We start from the raw sequence: 20424 nt of genomic DNA, 5'->3' as shown, positions 1-20424 counted from the left end.
CCCAGGCTCTCCTGAAACCTGGCCTCCACAATGCCCGGCCTTCTGGTTTAGACCAACGGGTCCAGGAAATGTAAACTTCATGGGCTCTCTTGGGAAAAATCAAATCCCTCCCTATGTGTTTATAATTAACTGTTACTTTAGGAAAACACAAGACGACAGATCAATAGGAATCAGCGGTAAAAAGGGGCACCCAGGCTGTGCCTTTATCAAGGGCAGGAGTGTACAAGCCGGAGCCCAGAATGCTGGGCTGTCCAAGTGCTGCTGCTTTTCATGCTTTTTCATGTTGTTGTGTTTCTGGAAGCCCACACATGCCTTCTTTTTTCCCCACTGGTCTTGGCTACACAGCCTTTAAAAATAGTAATTTTGAAAAAAGGCAACCAGACAAGCCAGAAATAACCACTGGTTCAATGAACTTCTGAACAAATATGGCAACATTGACAAGGCAATTCTAAATTCAGTTCAGTCTCTGGCTTTTATTCCATGAAGGAAGTCTAGAAGATGGAGAAAAACAGAAACTGGAGTTAATTTAAGAAAACAAAAGAAGGGCTTCAGAAATGAGAGAAAATAGCAAAGAAACTTGGTGAGAGAACAGCTCGTTTGCAAAGCAAGCCCTGCTCTGCCCTCACGCTTTGAGAGGCCCCAGAGAAGCACACTCAGATGCCGGAATGAGACATGCCTGGTTTTACATCTTGGCTCTGCTGCTTTCTGGCTGGCTGACACAGGAAGTCAGCGAGTCTCTCTGTCCCTCAGTCGTCCCATCTGTCAGTGGGAGGTGGCTGTTTCTACTCAGACTTGTGAAGATGAGCTAGGATAAAGCAAATAAAACTCCTCCATCAGAAAGGAGCATGAGGAGGCTTGGGGAAGATGGAAATATTCTGTAATTTGGTTCTGCGGGTGGGTTCCCTTATTTAGCTAGGCCGGGTCTTAGTTGCAGCATGTGGGGTTTTTTTTTGTTTTTGACTGCACTAGATCTTAGTTGAAGCATGTGGGATCTACTTCCCTGATCACGGATCAAACCCCGGCCCCCTGCCTTTGGGAGCGTGGTACCTTAGCCACTGAGCCACCAGGACTTTTATATTTTAAATGGGTACCATTTCTTGTATGCAAATTAAGCCTCAAGAGAGTTGTCAAAAAACAGAACAAAAACAAAAGACAACTCCCAAGACAGAAATAACATGGGACAGGTTTGGCATTGTTTATGACAGCTCTTCTCTCAGTGCCCGACGGGGGAACAAGTCTTGTGGCCACAGCTGCAGCAGACCCAGGAAGGGAGTGAGAACCTCAATCTATCTCTTGTGGGACTCAGAGGTGGTGGGGCTGGCAGCTGTTAAGCTTGGGGTCGCTCACTTTCTGATACCACAGACCAGAATGCACAAACAGAACCATGGAGCTTGGGGTGGAAGATCTCAAAGGCTTTTCAGAGCCTAGCAGATATCCTTTGTCAGGGCAAGTTTTAGAAGAGAAGTGAAGTGTTAGTCACTCAGTCATGTTGGACTCTTTGTGACCCCATGGACTGTATGTAGCCCGCCAGGCTCCTCCGTCCATAGGATTCTCCAGGCAAGAATACTGGAGTGGGTTGCCATTCCCTCTCCAGGCCATCTTCCCGATCCAGAGATTGAACCTAGGTCTTCTGCATTGCAGGCAGATTCTTTACTGTCTGCGTCACCAGGAAAGCCACCTTTAAAGGAGAAACATGGGGTAAATCTGAGAGCAAGGGTCTATGAGTCTCTCCCATCCTGGGGTGTCTATCTGGTGCTACTCTGCAGAGGCCACGGGACCACAGGGTGCTGAGTCAGGAGACGGCAGAAGCCACCGGGGAAACCATAGGGCAGCGGTGTCAGAGGCAACGAGTGGCCAGGGCAGCAAGTAGGGAACAGTCAGTGTGCCCTGGAAACTGCACGGGACCCTGTGATCATGTGGCCAGGGGCAGCCACTTGGAGTGGTGGGAGGTCAGAGGCTGTCCCTAGGGTACCAGTGGCTAGAGATGGATATGGCCTTGAAGACTGTATGGGACTTGGTATAATAAAAAGCCCAAGGAAAACCCAACATAACATGGAAATCTGCACACACAGGTAAAGCGCAAAGCACTGGGACTTTTGTATGATGAGGGCAATAACCAGTTATAGTCAGATACTGAGCATGTAGCACTAACACTGGGCTTCCCTGGTGGCTCAGTGGTAAAGCATCCGCCTGCAGTGCAGGAGACCCGGATTTGATCCCTGGGTTGGGAAGATACCCTGGAGAAGGGAAAGGCAACCCACCCCAGTATTCTTGCCTGCAGAGTTCCATGGACAGAGGAGCCTGGTGGGCTACTGTCCCTGGGGTCACAAAGAGTCAGACACGACTTAGCGACTAACACTGAGAACATTAGAGAGGTATGACGGGTGTTCTGTGCTGCCCAACTGGGAACATAAACTAAGAAGATGTGTGGAATCAGATAGAAGGGGAAACAAAATGGCCAGACCCAACCCTGGACTCCAGGACCCCAAACTAGAGAAATACCAACACAGAGAAGGGAAAAAATGGCAGTTAAGCCCCCACCCTTCAGATTGACGGTCAAGGCTGAAGTCCCCGTGCTTCAGTGAGAGACCTCACCATCACCACTCGAGGCTGGACCTTGATGTCACAGTGAACGGACAACCCAGGTGGTTGGTGTGTGGCTGAGGCGCCCTCCTGCACCAGCTACTGTCTGACCCCTCTGGGTGGATGTGCCCCTGTGCATTCACGCCTGCTCACCATTTAGTTCAGTTCAGTGCTCAGTCATGTCCAGCTCTTTGTGACTACATGGACCGCAGCACGCCAGGCTTCCCTGACCATCACCAACTCCCAGAGCCTGCTCAGAATCATGTCCATCAAGTCGGTGACCACCATTACAAAGTTTAAATTTCATCACGCCCATTCAGGCAGTCCTCACATTACTAATGGATTAAAAAAAAAATTTTTTTTAAACATCTGCTCTACTGAACTGATGCCTTAATAAGCAACAGCTGCCCTTTCTCTAGAGCACTGCCCTTGGAGGAATGGGAGCCTTAATTACAAGCCACCTGATGCCTGCATTTCAGGAGACTGGGGTTCGATTCCCTGGTCAGGAAGATACCCTGGAGAAAGGAATGGCAACTCACTCTAGTATTCTTGCCTGGAGAATTCCATGGGCAGAGGAGCTTGGCAGGCTACAGTCCATGGGGTAGCACAGAGTTGGACACGACTGAGTAACAATTTCATTTGCCCTCCATGGACAGCAGCCTGCAGCCAATGACAGACTAGAACAGAGGAACTCAGGCCGGTCCCCTTGCTTCCAAGTGGCACCAACCCAAGGTGCAATTCATGCTCCCTAGCTCCCCAAGGGATCAGGCAAGGCAAGAATCCACCTGGGACTGCATCCTTAACTCCTCCCCTCTCACCTACCCTGCCTGCCTTACTCCCCCTCTACAAGCCATCTCCGTGTGAATAGGCTCTGCTTTTACAGACTCTAACTCAAGTCTTCAACATGCCCAAACAATGACAAATTTGAGTGAAACAGTCTTCATAGTAGCCCGGAGCCTCCAAGACCTTAGAATCTCTGAGACCAAAGGCATCTGAGCTCCAGGTTCTTTTAACACCTGACCTCCAAGGTTCCTGAGCCTTGAGGCTGTCTGGATCTGGAGAGGTTGTGAGGGAAATAAAGGGCAGGAACCTCTGGAGCAGGTTCTGCCAGAGGGCTTGGAGCGGGCTCCAGCAGCTCACAGGGAACAGAAGGAAATGCTCTCTGGTGGGGGCTCTGATGTGTAGGGAGGGGTACTGGCTGAGCTCAGGGCAGAGGTGACACGTGCTCCCTGGGAAGGTGAGACAGCCACAGGTCTGGAGGGCCTGGGAGCCACATGTTAAAAAGTCACCAGCTGATTGCCCACGGGGTCTCCCCTGAGTCATAAGGCCACACGGGCCATGCCTTTCTGGAAGGATCAGCGGCTGTCTCCAGAATCTGAGACGCCTGCTGGCAGCAACTAATTTCTCACCCAAGTATTAGACAGCTAGAGCTACTGCCTGCCTTTGGCTGTGTGTTGTACAGGGGGCTGGAGTCAGTAATGCACAGGGAAGAAAAGCCAGCGTCACACAAATCTTTCCATCCTTCAGTGAGGGGGCCTAATACCCTCCTCCATCAGCACAAGGCTGGAAGGGAAAGCAGGACCCTTCATGTTGCTGTTCAGTCGCTCAGTCATGTTTGACTCTTTGCAACCCCATGGACTGCAGCACACCAGGCTTCCCTGTCCTTCACCATCTCCCAGAGCTTGCTCAAACTCACGTCCATTGAGTCAGTGATGCCATCCAACCATCTCATTCTCTGTTGCCCAGTTCTCTTCCTGCCCTCAATCTTTCCCAGCCTCAGGGTCTTTGAGTCGGCTCTTTGGAACAGGTGGCCAAAAGACTGGAGCTTCACTGGGCTCCACTGGGCTCAGACCATATCACAGGTCCTGTTCCGAGTGATGTATTTCCCATCTTAGAATAACAGCAGCAAGGATGCAGACAAAACAAAACCACCTCGCCTCCTCGCTGGGTGCCTGATCCTCCTCCAGCTCCACCCTTTGCACCCCACCCCACCCACGTCCTCCTGGTGAACAGCAGTAGTCGTCTGCCTCGGCTCTCTTCCTCCCTCCAGCTTGTTCCTGTGTTCACTGCAGTGCTGCCTAGGTATATTCCATGCCTCGGATACACGCTGAAAACACGAGGCTTCCAGAATCTTCTTATACTTAGAAGCCAGTGTACACTTTTTAGCTTCCATGGACTGGATATGTACATCCTTTGAGCACTTCTTCCACCTGGGAACATACACTTCCTTCAAAATTTCACCTATGAAACCTTGTTTTCCAGCTTTCCCTTTTACCTCATCATCTATGGCTTTTCTATCTCTTCTAAGGCACTCAGTTTACTAGTTACCTTTAGGGTTGGGACAATTTTGCTCAATCTTGATTACACAGGAACTTGGACCCTGCCCGATGAAGGGAGGGGGAGAGAGTGAATGAATGAATGGCCGGTCGGTCGTACAAAGCATGCTGTTGTTCAAAGTCAGACACATCCAACTCCAAAATCCGGTTTGGTCCGCCCTTCCCAAGATGACTCCTTTCCAATTTGAAAAAGTTCCTTAAAACAGTTCATTGGAAAAATGAACAAGTAAAGGCGGAGTCAAATAGCTGGTGACAATGTTCTTGTAAGGCACACTTACAGTGACACAGATACTGAAAACCGTAAGGGTCTGTGTGTTCAGCCAAGTGTAGAAATCGAAATTCCTGACCAGCAACTGAAAGCTCCAACAACTCGGCTTTGCGGTGAGAAAATAAACACCGTTTCAGACACACAAGACCTGCATTTAGTGCTCATTCTGCTGGGGCCAGTAAACAGCCCGTTTGCCTGGTGGGTGTGGCTCGTGGGATGATGCAGCGTCAGAAATGCAGCCAGCTCACTCACACCTCGGGGTGAGCTCGGGTCTGCTTTGAGGGGACACCCTCAACAAACAGGAAGTCAGGTCTTCAGCCTGATTTTTCTTGGACAGGTGAATCCATTAGGACTGGTGGAGCTCCTGCCTGCCACAAGACACCAGCGACCGAGGAAAGTGCTGGGAAATGGCTCAAACTGTGTTTCAAGGACTTGTCCCAGTCTGTCACTTTGGTACAAGTATGTGACAAGCAAGTAGGAAGGTTTTAGAAGTTTTTGTAATAATTTGAAGGGGGAATTTTATGTCTATTTTTATTTATATCTGGAATATCTTTGCTTTAGTTTTATGCTAATTCATTTTTATTGCACTTTACCAAAACCTGTCAGTCTATAATAACTAAAAAACAAAAAAATCTGTTTAAAAATTGCACACAGAAAAAAATTTAAAGTTGCACACAGAGAGTTTGAGACAACAACGACAAAATCTCAGTATTCATCAAAAAAATACTCCAAGGGGAAAAACATAAGCCACAGAGTGAGAGAGAAAATTTTAACACATAAAGGTTTATGTAAAGAAGAAATCCTACATTATATGCGTGTTAGTCCCTCAGCCGTGTCCAACTCTTGGAGTCGGACTAGAGTAGCCTGCTAGGTTCCTCCATCCATGGGATTCTCCAGACAAGAATACTGGAGTGGGTTGCCATGCCCTCCTCCAGGGGATCTTCCCTACCCAGGGATTGAACCTGGGGACTCCTGCATTGTAGGCAGATTCTTGACCATCTGAGCCACCAGGAAGATGCCTAATCAAGTCAATCAGAGAAATGGGCAAACACGTTGGACAGAGGTTCTGCTGAGGAAACACTGATCATGCTCCATCAGCATGTGATAAGTGCTTGGGTAGAGAAATGGATCTGATGGAGCAGTCACCAGCTTAGCAGAAAGGTAGAAAGTCTCACGGTCCTGAAGCTTGGTGAGGATGCTTAAGCAGAACTCTTCTGCACAGCTGGTGGGAGAGGAAAATGGTCAAAACCCTTTGGAAAACTCTCTGGTAGCGTCCACAGAAGCTGGACACCCACCTATCCCGTGGGCAGCGACGCCTCTCCCAAAAGCCAACAGAAAGGTGTTCAGGTGTGAAATGAATGATGTAGACGGGAAAGATCATGGCAGCGTAAGCTTGTGACGATCAGAACGTGAGAACAAGGCAAATGACCATCAGCAGAAGCCATGGGCAGTGGGTTCACACTGTGGAGAGTGAACTGCAATGAACACAACAGACCACAGCTCAGGCCGCAACACAGGTGAAGCTCACAGACAGGACAGCACCCTAGTCTCATCACGGTTCTACCGCATGATCTGCTGGGCATCCTGGGGACAAACTGGGGATTCAGTAGCATCGTGGGGGGTGCTGGAGTCCTCCCCCTCTATAGAGCCAACTTCCGCTTGGTACTCAGATGTCATGGGGCACCAGGAAGGTGGCCCTGAAGGAGTCCTGGGGAGAGAGGAGACCTGTGAGGTCACGGAGCAATGCAGGGTCAGCATGAGGTCCATGGTGCAGGAGTCACAGGAGAGAGAGAGAAATTTAATTCACTGGGAGAATTCCCAACGGGCTGGACAGGGGTGGGATGCAGAAGACTCACCCCTGCCCGCCCAGGTAAATGCTGATGAGGGAATGGGGAACATCTCGGAGAGTCAAATCAGGTTTCGGGAGCTCTGCCCACCAGGAGTCTTTTTAGCCTCAGCTATAATTTCATTCTGGAGAAGGCAATGGCACCCCACTCCAGCACTCTTGCCTGGAAAATCCCATGGATGGAGGAGCCTGGTAGGCTGCAGTCCATGGGGTCGAGAAGAGTCGGACACGACTGAGCAACTTCACTTTCACTTTTCACTTTCATGCTTTGGAGGAGGAAATGGCAACCCCCTCTAGTGTTCTTGCCTGGAGAATGGACACTGGAGCCCGGCGGGTTACAGTCCATGGGGTCACAAGAGTTGGACACGACTTCGCTACTAAACCACCACCACCATATAATTTCAGTCAGACACAAGGGGCAGCGTAGGGGGCAGAGCAAGGCTGCAGGGGAGCCGTCCACACAGCGGTCATGGCGTTGCCTTCCTGCTTACCTTTCCCGCAGGCCTGGACCAGCCCGTACCACTCCCCGCAGCTGTCGCACAGCAGGGTGAAGGCCGTTTCACGCTGGCCGGTCACGTGGCCCGGGGCGCACACGTACAGCAACTCGTCCCCCATCTCCAAGCCGGTGCGGCCCTGCAGGATGGTGTGTGGAAACGAGGGCGGGTCTCCACACGGCTTCTCTGCGGACAAGGAAGCACAGTAAGTTTCCCCAAACTCTGCAGAACTTTTTCAGCCTGAGAGAAATAAAAAACTGAAAAAGCGACCCCCTCTTCCCTCATGGGTGCTGCCTGTACCCTAAACGGAGATCGCCTTCACCCTGGCCGAGTGCCTGGCACAGATGAAGCGCTCAATACTCGTTGACTGAATTGTGTGCGCTCCAATATAGCTTTGTATTTTTAAACTGCCAGGCAACAGGACCAGAGGCAATGCCCAGGAGCCAGTTCCTTTTTGCCTTATTTACATAAATCGTAGATGCTCTTTGACAAATACTAAACTGTTACAGACTATAGAAGTTGCCTCTCCCTTCCCCCAACCTTCACCCTGATGATAACACTGCTACCGGTTTGGTTTTTACAAATAAATGCAGATACAGATATAAAGGGTTTCTTAGGGAGTACTAGCAGTAAAGAACACTTCGGCCAATGCAGGAGACTAAGAGAAGCAGATTCAATCCCTGGGTTGGGAAGATCTCCTGGAGTAGAAAATGGCAATCCACTCCAGTATTTTTGCCTGGGAAATCCCATGGACAGAGGAGCCTGGGCGGGCTGCAGTCCATGGGGTCGCAAAGAGTCACACAGGACTTAGTGACTCCACAACATTTATATTACAGCACACACGAAGACAATTACATATGTGTATGTGTCTGTGCATCTACGTGTGTGTGTATGTGTGTGTGTGCTTAGTCCTGTCTGACTCTTTGCAACCCCACGGACTGCAGCCTGCCAGGCTCCTCTGTCCATGGGATTCCCCAGGCAAGAACACTAGAGTGGGTTGCCATGCTCTCCTCCAGGGGATCTGCCCAACCCAGAAATCAAACCCACATCTCCTGCATTGGCAGGTGGATTCTTTACTGCTGAGCCATTGGGGAAGCCCATAAATGGGTTAGATCGATCACTGCAGATGGTGACTGCAGCCATGAAATTAAGACGCTTGCTCCTTGGAAGAAAAGCTATGACTAAACTAGACAGCATATTAAAAAGCAGAGACATTACTTTACCAACAAAGGTCTGTCTAGTCAAAGCTATGGTTTTTCCAATGATCATGTATTGATGTGAGAGTTAGACTATAAAGAAAGCTGAGTGCCGAAGTATTGATGCCTTTGAACTGTGGTATTGCAGAAGACTCTTGAGAGTCCCATGGACTGCAAGGAGATCCAACCAGTCAATCTTACAGGAAATCAGTCCTGAATATTCATTGGAAGGACTGATGCTGAAGCTGAAACTCCAGTGCTTTGGCCACCTGATGTGAAGAACTGACTCATTGGAAAAGACCCTGATGCTGGGAAAGATTGAAGGCGGGAGGAGAAGGGGACGATAGAGGATGAGATGGTTGGATGGCATCACCAATGCAACGGACATGAGTTTAAGTAAGTTCCGGGAGTTGGTGATGGACAGGGAAGCCTGGTGTGCTGCAGTTTATGGGGTCGCAGAGTCGGACACGACTGAGTGACTGAACTGAACTAAATATCTATTACTGAGTCCCTGCTTTAAAAAAAATAAACGAATTTTTGGAGCTGGTTTAGGTTCACAGCAAAATTGAGTGGAAGGTACAGGTACAGAGATTTCTCCACCGGGCACAGCATGGACCACAGGGGTATGTTCACTGCAATTGATGAGCGTCCAGTGACATGTCATTATCACACACAGTCCACAGTTACCTATGGGCTCAATTTTGGTGTTCCACATTCTATGGGTTTTGAGCAATGTGTAATTACATATATCCACCACTGTAGTATGACACAAAATAGCTTCACTGCCCTAAAAACCCTCTGTGCTTCATCTGTTCGTTGCTCCTAGCTCCGGGCAACCGTCAATCCTTTCACTGTCCCCATAGTTCTGCTCTCTCTAGAATGTCACGTAGTTGGAATCATATAGTAGGTAGCCTCTTGAGACTGGCTTCTTTCCATTTCATAATATGCATTTAAGTTTCTTTCATGTCTTTTCATGGCTTGATAGCTCACTTCTTTTAATAATTGGTTCTTATTTATTCATTTATTTGGCTGTGCCAGTCTTGGTTGTGGCATGTGGGATCTACTTTCCTGACCAGGGATCAAAGCCGGGCCCCCTGCCTGGGGAGCACAGAATCTTAACCACTGGACCACTAGGCAAGTCCCCTCATTTCTTCTGAGCACTGAATGATATTCCATTGTCTGGCAGTGCCACGGTTTATTTATCCATTCACCTACTGAAGAGACATCATGGTTTCTTCCAAGTTTTAACAATTATGAAAATTGTCAAAATTATGAAATTGTCAAATTTTGAAAATTGTCAAAAATGCTATAAACATTCATGTACAGGTTTTTGTGTGAACTTAAGTTTTCAGCTGGGCCTTCCTTGTGGCTCAGCAGTAGAGAATCCACCTGCAGTGCAGGAGACGGGGGAGACGTGGGTTCTATCCGTGAGCTGGGAAGATCTCCTGGAGTAGGAAATGGCAACCCACCCCAGTATTCTTGCCTGGAGAATCCCATGGATGGAGGAGCCTGGCGGGCTACAGTCCATGGGACTTTGTGACCATGGGGTCACAAAGAGTCAGAGCTGAGCGACTAAACAACAACAAAGTTTTCAGCTAATTTGGGCAAATATCAAGGACTGTGACCGCTGGATCGCATGGTAAAAGATGTTTAGCTTGGTGAGAACCTACCAGACTGTCTTCCAAAGTGGATGTGCCAGTTCGCATTCCCATCAGCAAGGAGTGAGAGTTCTTGTTGCTCCACATCCTTGCCAGTGTCTGGTGTCATCAGTGTTCTGAATTTTGGCCATTCTACTAGATGTGTAGTGTATTTCGTTGTTTTAATTTACCTTTTCCTGATGACATATGACATGGAGCAATATTTCATATGCTTGCTTGCCATCCGTATATCTCTTTATTTTTTTAATACTTATTTTTTATTTATCTGGCTGCACTGGGTTTGAGTGGTGGCATGTGGGATCCAGTTCCCTGACCAGGGACTGAACTCATGCCTCCTGCATTCGGAGCACGGAGTCTTAATCACTGGACCATCGGGGAAATGCCTTTGTGTATTTTGTAATTGAGTTGTTCATTTTCTTAATATTGAATTTCAAGAGTTCTTTGTATATTTTAGGGCTTCCCAGGTAGCTCAGCTGGTAAAGAATCTGCCTGCAATGTGGGAAACCTGGGTTCGATCCCTGGGTTGGGAAGATCCCCTGGAGAAGGGGAACAGCTACCCACTTCAGTATTCTGGCCTGGAGAATTCCAAGGACTGTATAGTCTGTGGGGTCGCAAAGAGACGGACAGAACTGAACGACTTTCACTTCACTTTGTATATTTTGCATGATAGTCTTTAGTAGATATGTCTTTTGCAAATAACTTCCACAGTCTGTGGCCTGTCTTTTCATTCTCTTGATAGTCTTTTGCAAAGCATAAGTTTTTAATTTTAAGGGAGTCCAGCTTATCAATGATTTCTTTCATGGATATTACCGTTGGTGTTGTCTTGAAAAAGCCATCACCATACACATGGTCTCTAGGTTTTCACCTGTCTTATCTTCTAAGAGTTTTGTAGTTTTGCATTTTACATTTAGGTCCATGATTCACTTTGAGTTAAACTTTGTGAAGGTGTGAGGTCTGGGTCTAGATTCTTTTCTTTTGTATGTGGATGTTCAGTTGTCCCAGCATCTATATTTAAAAGACAATTTTTGCTCCATTGTATAGCTTTTGCTCCTTTGTCAAAGATCAGTCGACTACATTTGTGCGGGTCTATTTCTGGGCTATTGGTTTCCACTGATATTTGTCTTTTCTCTCACCAGTACCACACGGTCCTGGCTTCTGCATCTTAGTGCAAGTCCTGAAGCTGTCATGTCAGTGCTTCACCCTTGTCCTTCTTCAATAATGAGTGAACCGTTCTGAGTCTTTGTCTCTCCTTACAAATTACAGAATTAGTTTGTTCATATCCACAAAGTAACTTGCTTAGAATTATGACGGAGATTGCACTGAATCTATGGATCAAGTTGGGAACCCTAACTACGATAGGGTTATCTGGGCTGCCCTCTGCAGCCTCCTCAGACTTGCCCAGCAGGGATGGGTGCCCTCAGGGATGTTCCAAGCCCGGTGCATTCTCTAGTGAGCACTAGGACAAGGGCTCACCCAGAGCTCGTCTCCCCAGAACCACTGTTCTCTCTGTCTGCAAGGTCCTCGTCTGGCCCGTGCTCCAGCGGTTCTGTGTGTGCAGTGTCCTCTCCTCCTTCCCCTAACCACAATCCCCAGAAAGTTCCACCTCAACTGCCACCACCTCAGGAAGTCTCCCTAATTATCCTGCGCCTTTGTGTCATTCCACTCTTACTTGTCGTTATACACTGTCAACTCCTTGAAGGGTGAAAAAGTCCCTATCTCTATCTGTCTATCCATTCATCTTTCTCTCTAATTATCCATTCATCTATCCATCTAGCTATCACCTGTCATCTATCTATTCAACCATTCATCTATCTCTCCATTCATCTATCCATCCATCCAACAATCCATCTATCTTCAATTTATCCATTCATCTATCTACCTATCATCTATCTATTCATTTATCCACCCATTCATCTATCTGTCCACTCAACCATCCACCCATCTATCCATCCATCCAACAGTCCATGTGTCTGTATATCTATCTATCCATTGAAAGCACCTGTAAGTCTGAGCGCTCTTTGCATTACCCTAGACAAATAAATTAACAATTGGCCAGTGCCAACTGGTAATGAGTACAGAATTTCCCACACTCCCTTGGGAGACCCTACACTGGATAAGTTCTATCAGCTGCTCAAAGTATTGCGATTTTTTGGTCTCAGTCTCCCATCACCACTGGAGAATTTCCCCAAAGCCCACCTGGAGGCTCAGCCCCTCCTGCAGGCAGACCTGGGAATTAACTGTTCTCAAAAATTCTTGCTTGGCCTGAGAGGTGAGCATTCAGTTCTCTGTCTGAAGACATAAAAGAAGAGATCATTCCATTTCTGTTTTTATGGGAAATACAGGCAGGAGTAGCGTGTGCAGGGGAAGGTGGAATACAGTGCTAAGAGAATGAGGTGGGCTGGTGGAGAGAGCAGCCAGGCCAGCCCTAGCTTGGAGGGGGAGAAAGAGAAGCACACCCCAAGTAAGCCTTGGGGTGCAACAGGGAGAAGGCGAGAGGGGCTTGAATCCTCCAGACCCCACACCATTGACCGCACAAACAAGCTGCCAAGAGAAGCAAAGCTGGAGAACCCAAGTGGAGGCAGCTCATTTAATCAGGATCCAGTTAGTTAAAAATAACTTCCCTTATTAGTTTAAGTGAGATCACCACAGGGCTGGAAATTCACTGTCAGTGAAACACAAATACGAGAAGGAAACAGAAACGTCTACATTCACGGTGAGCTTTAGTTCAGAAAAAGACACACAGGAGGAAGCTGCCTGCACATGCCATAGGCTCTGTTTGCCTTCCAGGCTTGTGAGGCACATGTCTGCTGTTTTGGGAGCGAGCACCCTTCATTCTCCCTGTCTTGCTGAGAAGAAGTGGCAGCCTAGGGCCAAGTGTCGTGAAGCATCTTTAGGAAAAAGGCAACCTTTAGAGGTGATGCTGCACCCGGGCTCTGCTGAATCAGACCTCACGTGCACTCCCCAGGAGCCTCTTCTGGCTTCCCACCACCTTTCTTCGGCACACAGCTTTCCCTTGTTTTTGATTTTTTGTTTTTAACTGCAGTACAGTTGACTTACAATGCTGTGTTAGTTTTCTGGCGTCCAGCCAAGTGATTCCGTGATGTATACACACATATATATACAAACGCACACATAATTGTATGTGCTAATAACCCCTAATTTACCCCTCTCCCACCCCTCTTCCCCTTTGGTAACCATGGGTTTGTTTTCTATGTCTGAGAATCTGTTTCTGTTTTGTAAATAAGCTCATTTGTATCAAAGTTTAGATTCCACATATAAGTGATATCATATGGTATTCGTCTTTCTCTGTGTGACTTACCTCGCTTAGTAAGATAATCTCTTGTTGACTGTCTACAAGGTTCCAACCAGGGAAAAGTGGGAGGGGGGCATATGGGAGTGGTTTACATGCTCTTTCTAAAGGGCCAAAGGCAGAGGATCAGGGACAGATCTCTCTGAGGAAAACTTGGGGAACCCATCCTGCTTTCCTGGAAAGCCCAAGAGACAGCAGCCCTGTGACCCCAATCCCGCCTCAGCATGCATTCCTGAGCCCCCTTCATCGCCCATCTGCAGCCTCCTCTGAGGTCAGGCCCTGTTGGAACAAGATCCCATATTTTCCCACCTAAGTCTCTCCCTGTTGATCTGGAGGTGATGGGGGTGGGCAGGCTAGGCTCCAGAAAATCGCCCTGGGGTGCGGGGCTCAGGCGCTGTGATTCAGAGATGCCCACACAGGGCTCACTCTGCTAAAGTAGCAGCAGTCCTCACATAAGCTGACAGGCGTCATGAATGTGCTTCAGTTTTGTTTTTTTGGTTTTGCTTTCTTTTGTGCTTCCCTATTGTTTTTGTTGTTTTGGGAGGAGTATGTAGACCTTTTGAGGGGAAATTTTCATTTACATATAATCACAAAGTTACAGAAAAATTCTAAGAATAAGGACCTCTTATAAATGCTTTATCCAGATTTACTAATGTGTTTTCATCCTGTGCCATTTGCTTTATTTTTCTCTAGATAGATATAAATATGTATATAGATGTCTATATATAGAGAAAATATATATCATACATAAATACACACATACATATATGTGTAGGCTTTGTTGTTCAATTGCTAAGTCATGTCTAACTCTTTGTGACCCCATGGATTGCAGCATATCAGGCTCCTCTATCCTCCACTATTTCCTGGAGTTCGCTCAAATTCATGTACATTGAGTTGGTGATGCTATCTAACTGTCTCATCCTCTCCTGCCCCCATCTCCTTCTGCCTTCAATCTTTCCAGTATCAGGGTCTTTTCCATTGGGTCACCTCTTTGCATCAGGTGGCCAAAGTTTTGGGGCTTCAGCTATAGCATCAGTTCTTCCAATGAGTATTCAGGGTTGATTTCCTTTAGGGTTGACTGGTTTGATCTTCCTGCTGTCCAAGGGACTCTCAAGAGTCTTCTCCAGCACCGCAATTCGAAAGCATCCATTCTTCGGTGTTGAGACTTCTTTATGGCCCAACTCTCACATCCATACATGACTACTGGAAAAACCATAGCTTTGACTAGATGGACCTTGATCGGCAAAGTGATGTCTCTGCTTTTTAAGACACTGTCTAGGTTTCTCATAGCTTTCCTTCCAAGGAGCAAGCATCTTTTAATTTCAAGGCTGCATGATTGTGTATGTATACATGTATAAATATGTATATATGTGTATCTGTAATTCCTTTCTCAACCACCTGAGAATGATTTGTAGATGTGATGTCCCTTTGTCCCCAAAAACCTTAGTACACGTTTCCAAGAACAAGGATATTCTCTTGAGTAACTGCAGTATAGTTACCGAATTAGAGAACTTAAGCCCCGACACAACACTACTATCTAATTCATAATCCATACTCAGACTTCATCAATTCTAGCTGTTTCCGCTGATCCAGGATCACAGACTGCATTTATGTTGTCAAGTCTTTTTAGTCTATTTTAATTCAAAACAGTTGCCTAGCCCTTCTTTATCTTTCTCGCCCTTGACATTTTGGAAAGCTTGTAGGCCAGTCGTTTTGTATAATGGTTCTCAGTTTGAGTCTGGTTACTGTCTCTTCATGATCAGATTCGAGGTACGCATTTTTGGCTACTGAAATCAAGCTGTGCTCCTCAGAGTGCAAGATATCAGGAGACACATCGCATCGGTTTGACAAGAACCCGGTTTTAGAGTCACGCTCATGGGTTTTAACTTGGTGCCCTATAGGATGTGAACAGGTATCTCCAACCTCTGGCTTCTTCCTGCGCCACAGCTGTGGACAGCGAGGCACACACTCACAGACACACAACCTGTTGGAAGGCCTGTGAGGTGGAAGGCCCAGGATTTCCTTTTGGATGGTACGGAACATGTGGTTGGATGATAGTGGCCCCCATCACCCCAGTCAACAGCCAGCCAATGTCCAGAAGCAAGGCCCCCACCCAGCAGTTGATGGTGGACTCATGAATAAGCCCGGCTGAGCCCAGCAGAGAAACACAGACTGCTGTCTCCCCACCCCCCAAACAGTGGACTAAACAAAGGGTTTTTGCTTTAAGCCACTATATTTATGGATGGTATGCTGCTGCTGCTGCCGCCAAGTCGCTTCAGTCGTGTCTGACTCTGTGTGACCCCATAGACAGCAGCCCACCAGGCTCCTTTGTCCCTGGGATTCTCCAAGCAAGAATACTGGAGTGGGTTGCCATTTCCTTCTCCCATGGATGGTATGTTCCACAGCAAAGGATAGCAGATACCTTTTGTTCATCAGGAGAAAGAGCTCAGACTCAGAAGCCCTGCATGTCCATTGAGATCACGAAAGAAAGACGGTCACGCTGCCTTTCTTTTAGCTCTGTCCTGTCTCCCTCAGAGATCTGAACCTCTGCCTCGGTTTGAGATTCAAAGGATCATTTTCATTTACTTATGCGGTTTAAAAACAAACCACGGGTATTGTTCTCCCCAGACCTTTCCAGGGCACGTCGTTCAGTCATTTGACTGCAATCAACAGATGTAGAGTCTTTTCTGGAGGGAGATGCCGTAGCAGCAGAGAAATCTACCACCAAGACACATCTAACAGGCACCAGCCGGGGCTGTAGGGTTCACTGTGGCTCTTTTTTAAAAATACATATATGTATTTATTTATTTGGCTGTTCCAGGCCTTAGTTGCAGCACACAGGATCTTTAGTTTTGGCTTGTGAACTCTTAGTTGTAGCATGTGGGGTCTAGTTACCTGACCAGGGATCCAACTGGAGCCCCCCGCATTGAGTGCTGAGTCTCAGCGACTGGACCACTAGGGAAATCCCCCCTGTGGCTCTTTGCTTTGTCAACTCCTCTGACCCCCTTCCCTGAAGGGGAAGGCACTGGGATTTGGTGCCTCTGGGATGCAGCCTGAGGGTTTGTATTTCTAATATGTTCATCTGGTATTGCTCACCATCAAAGAGCTTTGGGAAACTGCATTAGTGAAGTATTTCTCCAACTTGGGTTACGTCTTATAACCACTGAGTGCGTGCGTGCACGCTAAGTCGCTTCAGTTGTGTCTGACGCTATGCGACCTGCCAAGGTCCTCTCTCCATGGGATTCTCCAGGCAAGAATACTGGAGTGAGTTGCCATGTCCTCCTCCAGGGGATCTTCCTGACCCAGGGATTGAACCCGCATCTCTTAACATCTCCTGCACTGGCAGGCAGGTTCTTTACTACTAGAACCAGATGGGAAGCCCTGGGGAAGCTTTAAAAAGCCCCAACGTCAACAGGATTTGTATCTGAATCTCTGGGGCTGGCCCTCAAGCCTCAGTATTTCTTAAAACTTTCCAGGTGAGAACACTGTGCAGCCAGGCAGTAGCCGTGGTGATGTCTATGACTGATGAGTAAGCAGCTTGCTTTCTCCCGCTGCGCACGGACATTGCCTTTCAGTGGCATGAATTTCTGACTGTGAAAGTGTACTTTTCCCAGGGCTCATGATATGCTGCCCTGGAGACTCCTTTATGGTCTTCTCCTCATCATTCAGCTGATTTCCCATAAGAGAGTTGAATTTTCCTTTCTAGGAGAAGTTTCCTAAATCCTATAAATTTCCTTTCAGGGAAAAAGTGTGTGTTTTTTTTTTTTCCTTTGTAGAAAAATTTCCACCATGAAGGTAGATTGAAGGGCATGCAGTATCAGCAGCTGTAGCAGATGCTGTCAGGGGTCCGTGGACAGGGGCTCTAGGTAGGCATCTGTGCATCTCTGTTGGAGGTTGGCTTGCCTATTGGAACGCTTTGTCTGAGCACACTGAAATCCAGAAGAGTCTGGGAATTTACAGCTCCCTGAAGTAGCCCTTACCCAGTGACTGACAGCAGCAGTGGTATAAATAGCCCTGCTCTCTCACTCCTCATCAGGAATCCCATGATGACCTGTGGTCACTGTCTCCAGAGAGCCCCTGCAGGACCCCACCAGAGTTACTCCCCACCTACACCCACCTCCCAACCCCTGTGGACACTGATTAGTGCCCCCCTTCTGGCCCCCTCCTTTCCCTGTCCGCTTCCCCACTGCCCTGCTGGCTTTTCTTCAGAAGACTTCCTGATTCACAATGTTCAGTGAATCCTCATCGTAAAGTTGGCTTCTAACAGAACACAACCTAAAGGTCAACCCCCACAAGCACAGCCTCCAAAACCTTTACAGAGGCTCTGGCACTGACCTTCATCCTTAATACACAGCGCGTTGTATGTGCCCCCAGGAACGGGGCTGCTTTTCACCCTCACATCCACAGCTCGCATGGTTTGCTGCTCACCCCTCCGCTCACTGCACACAGTTGTCCTGAAACAGACAAAGAAGACAGTGGGTTAGGAGAGCTAGCCAAACTGGGAAAGAATTCTCCTCTGCCATCGCTCTGAATCAGCAGATATTTTTCTGATTCAGGAGTTTGGGCTGAAATTATCAATACTCTTCCCAGAGATCGGTCTAAAAGCAGGAAGTTGTAGGTGATGCTTGAGTTCAGGTCATGTAAATTGATTCAAGTTTCAGATAAAATACATTGCTGATCTCTTCCAGTATATGCTTGGTTTTTATTTCATAAAATTCTGCTCTTTATTAGCTCCCTTCTTTTGGGGGGGATGGGTTTGTTTTGCTGTTCTTTTCAGATTTCTTAAGATAGATCGTTATTCCTGAACCTTCAGACTCTTTCCTTTTCTAACATAGGCATTTAATGTTTTTGTTAAAGCATTTAATGCATTTTCCTCCAGGTATAGCTCTAGTCGCATCCCATGAGTTTGGGTATGCTATACATGTGTGTGCACATATGTGTGTGTGTATATATGTGTGTGTGTATATATATATGTGTGTGTGTATATATATATATATAATTTTTGGCCACACTGTGTGGCATGTAGGACCTTAGTTCCAAGAGGGATGGAACCCATGCCTCCTGGATTAGGAGCACAGAGTCTTAACAACTGGACTGCTAGAGAAGTCCCTGTTATATTTTAATATCGTTCATTTCTACATATATGTAAATTTCCACTATAATTTATTTTTGTCCCATGATTTGTTTAGGGGTATCACTTAAATCAACAAATAGGATTTTTTTAAATCCACCTCATGGTTCTTGTTTTTTTTTTCATTTGTGCCGTATGATGTAGACACAGCACATCTATGTACTTCCCAACATAAATGAAAACACACGTTCATAGAAAAACTTGTACATAAATGTTCACAACAGGTTTATTTGTTACAGAGCAAAAATGGAAACAACCCAAATGCCTATCAGGAAGTGTATGGATAAATAAATTGCCGCATACTTGGTGCAATCAAATATTATTTAGCAGTAAAACATAATGAACCATTAATAACATAAAATATAGATGAATATCAAAATAATTTTTGAGTGAAAGGGGTCAGAAAAAGAGCATATGCTGTATGACTCCATTTATATGAATTACAAATTAGCCTCGGGTGTCCGAAACCTGATCAGTAGCTATCTGGGCACAGAGGTGGATGAACGGGTGATGAAGGTAGAAAGGGAGGAAAGAGCTGCCCCTGAGTCTGTCTATGTTTTGTAAACAAGTTCGTTCGTATCTTTTAAAAGCGTTTGTTTATTTTTGGCTGCACTGGGTCTTTGTTGCTGCATGCAGGCTCTCTAGTTGCGGAGAGTGGGGGCCCTCTATTTGTAGCACATGGGCTTCTAATCGCAGTGGCTCCTCTCGTGGAGCACAGGCTCCTGAGAGCACGGCCTCAGTGGCTGCGGCACGCGGGCTCAGTAGTTGCGGCACGCGGGCTCAGCTGCGCTGCAGCATGTGGAACCTTCCTGGACCAGGAATTGAACCCATGTCTCCTGCGTTCGCAGGCGGATTCTTTACCACTGGACCACCAGGGAAGCCCTGTATCTTTTTGAAAATTAGACTCCACTTATGAGTGATATCATATGATATTTGTCTTCCTCTGTTGGACTTTTTTCACTTCGTATGATCATCTCTAGGCCCACCCATATTGCTGGCAAAAGTGCTGTTTCTTTTTTATGACTGAGTAGTATTTCACTGCCTGTATGTACCACTTCTTCACCCATTCCTCTGTTGACAGACATTTAGATTGCATTCATGTGCTGACTATTGTGAAGAGTGTTGCACTGAACACTGGGGTGTATTGCGATTTTCAAATTATGGTTTTCTCGGGATCTATGCCCAGGAGTGGGATTGCTAGAGCATATGGCAGCTCTGTTTTTACTTTTTTTAAGGAACCTCCACACTGGTCTCCAGAGTGGCTGTACTAATTTACATTCCCACTAACAGGTTAAGAGGTGACGGTCCTTGTTTTCTAATCAGAGCATCACATTTGCTTAATTTAATCACATATTTCTTTGAATTTAAATCTGCCATATTTCTATTCGTTCTGCCCATTCTTTCTTCTTCTCTTTTCTTTTCCAGATTTTGATGGTTTGAATTCGTTTTCAGCAATCTCTTCTTCTTCTGTATTGGTTTGGAAGTTACATGTTCTTTTACAATTCTTTTAGTGGTTACTCCAGAGGTTATAACATGCTTCTTTGATTTATTAAAATTTAATGTTTCTTTTACCCTCTTTCCCAACAACACAACTTAAAATAC

At 46.8% G+C, this 20424-nt stretch overlaps 1 protein-coding gene across 1 annotated transcript in view; it reads right to left on the bottom strand.

Annotated features, from left to right (window-relative positions):
* The window catches only part of SUSD5 (sushi domain containing 5), a 38916-nt gene that overhangs the window by 6237 nt on the left and 12255 nt on the right, over nt 1–20424 (bottom strand). The window contains exons 3-4 of the mRNA XM_010835581.1: nt 18027–18145; nt 7525–7713 (exon numbers count right to left, since the gene is read on the bottom strand). Coding sequence (XP_010833883.1) covers nt 7525–7713; nt 18027–18145 — 308 coding nt within the window. The remainder of the gene's footprint in view (nt 1–7524; nt 7714–18026; nt 18146–20424) is intronic.

This window comes from Bison bison, unplaced genomic scaffold (genome assembly GCF_000754665.1).
Source record: "Bison bison bison isolate TAMUID 2011002044 unplaced genomic scaffold, Bison_UMD1.0 scf7180017864043, whole genome shotgun sequence".
Classification (NCBI taxonomy): domain Eukaryota; kingdom Metazoa; phylum Chordata; class Mammalia; order Artiodactyla; family Bovidae; genus Bison; species Bison bison.
Note: the sequence above shows the minus strand (reverse complement) of the source record. Positions and strands in the feature narration are given on the sequence as shown.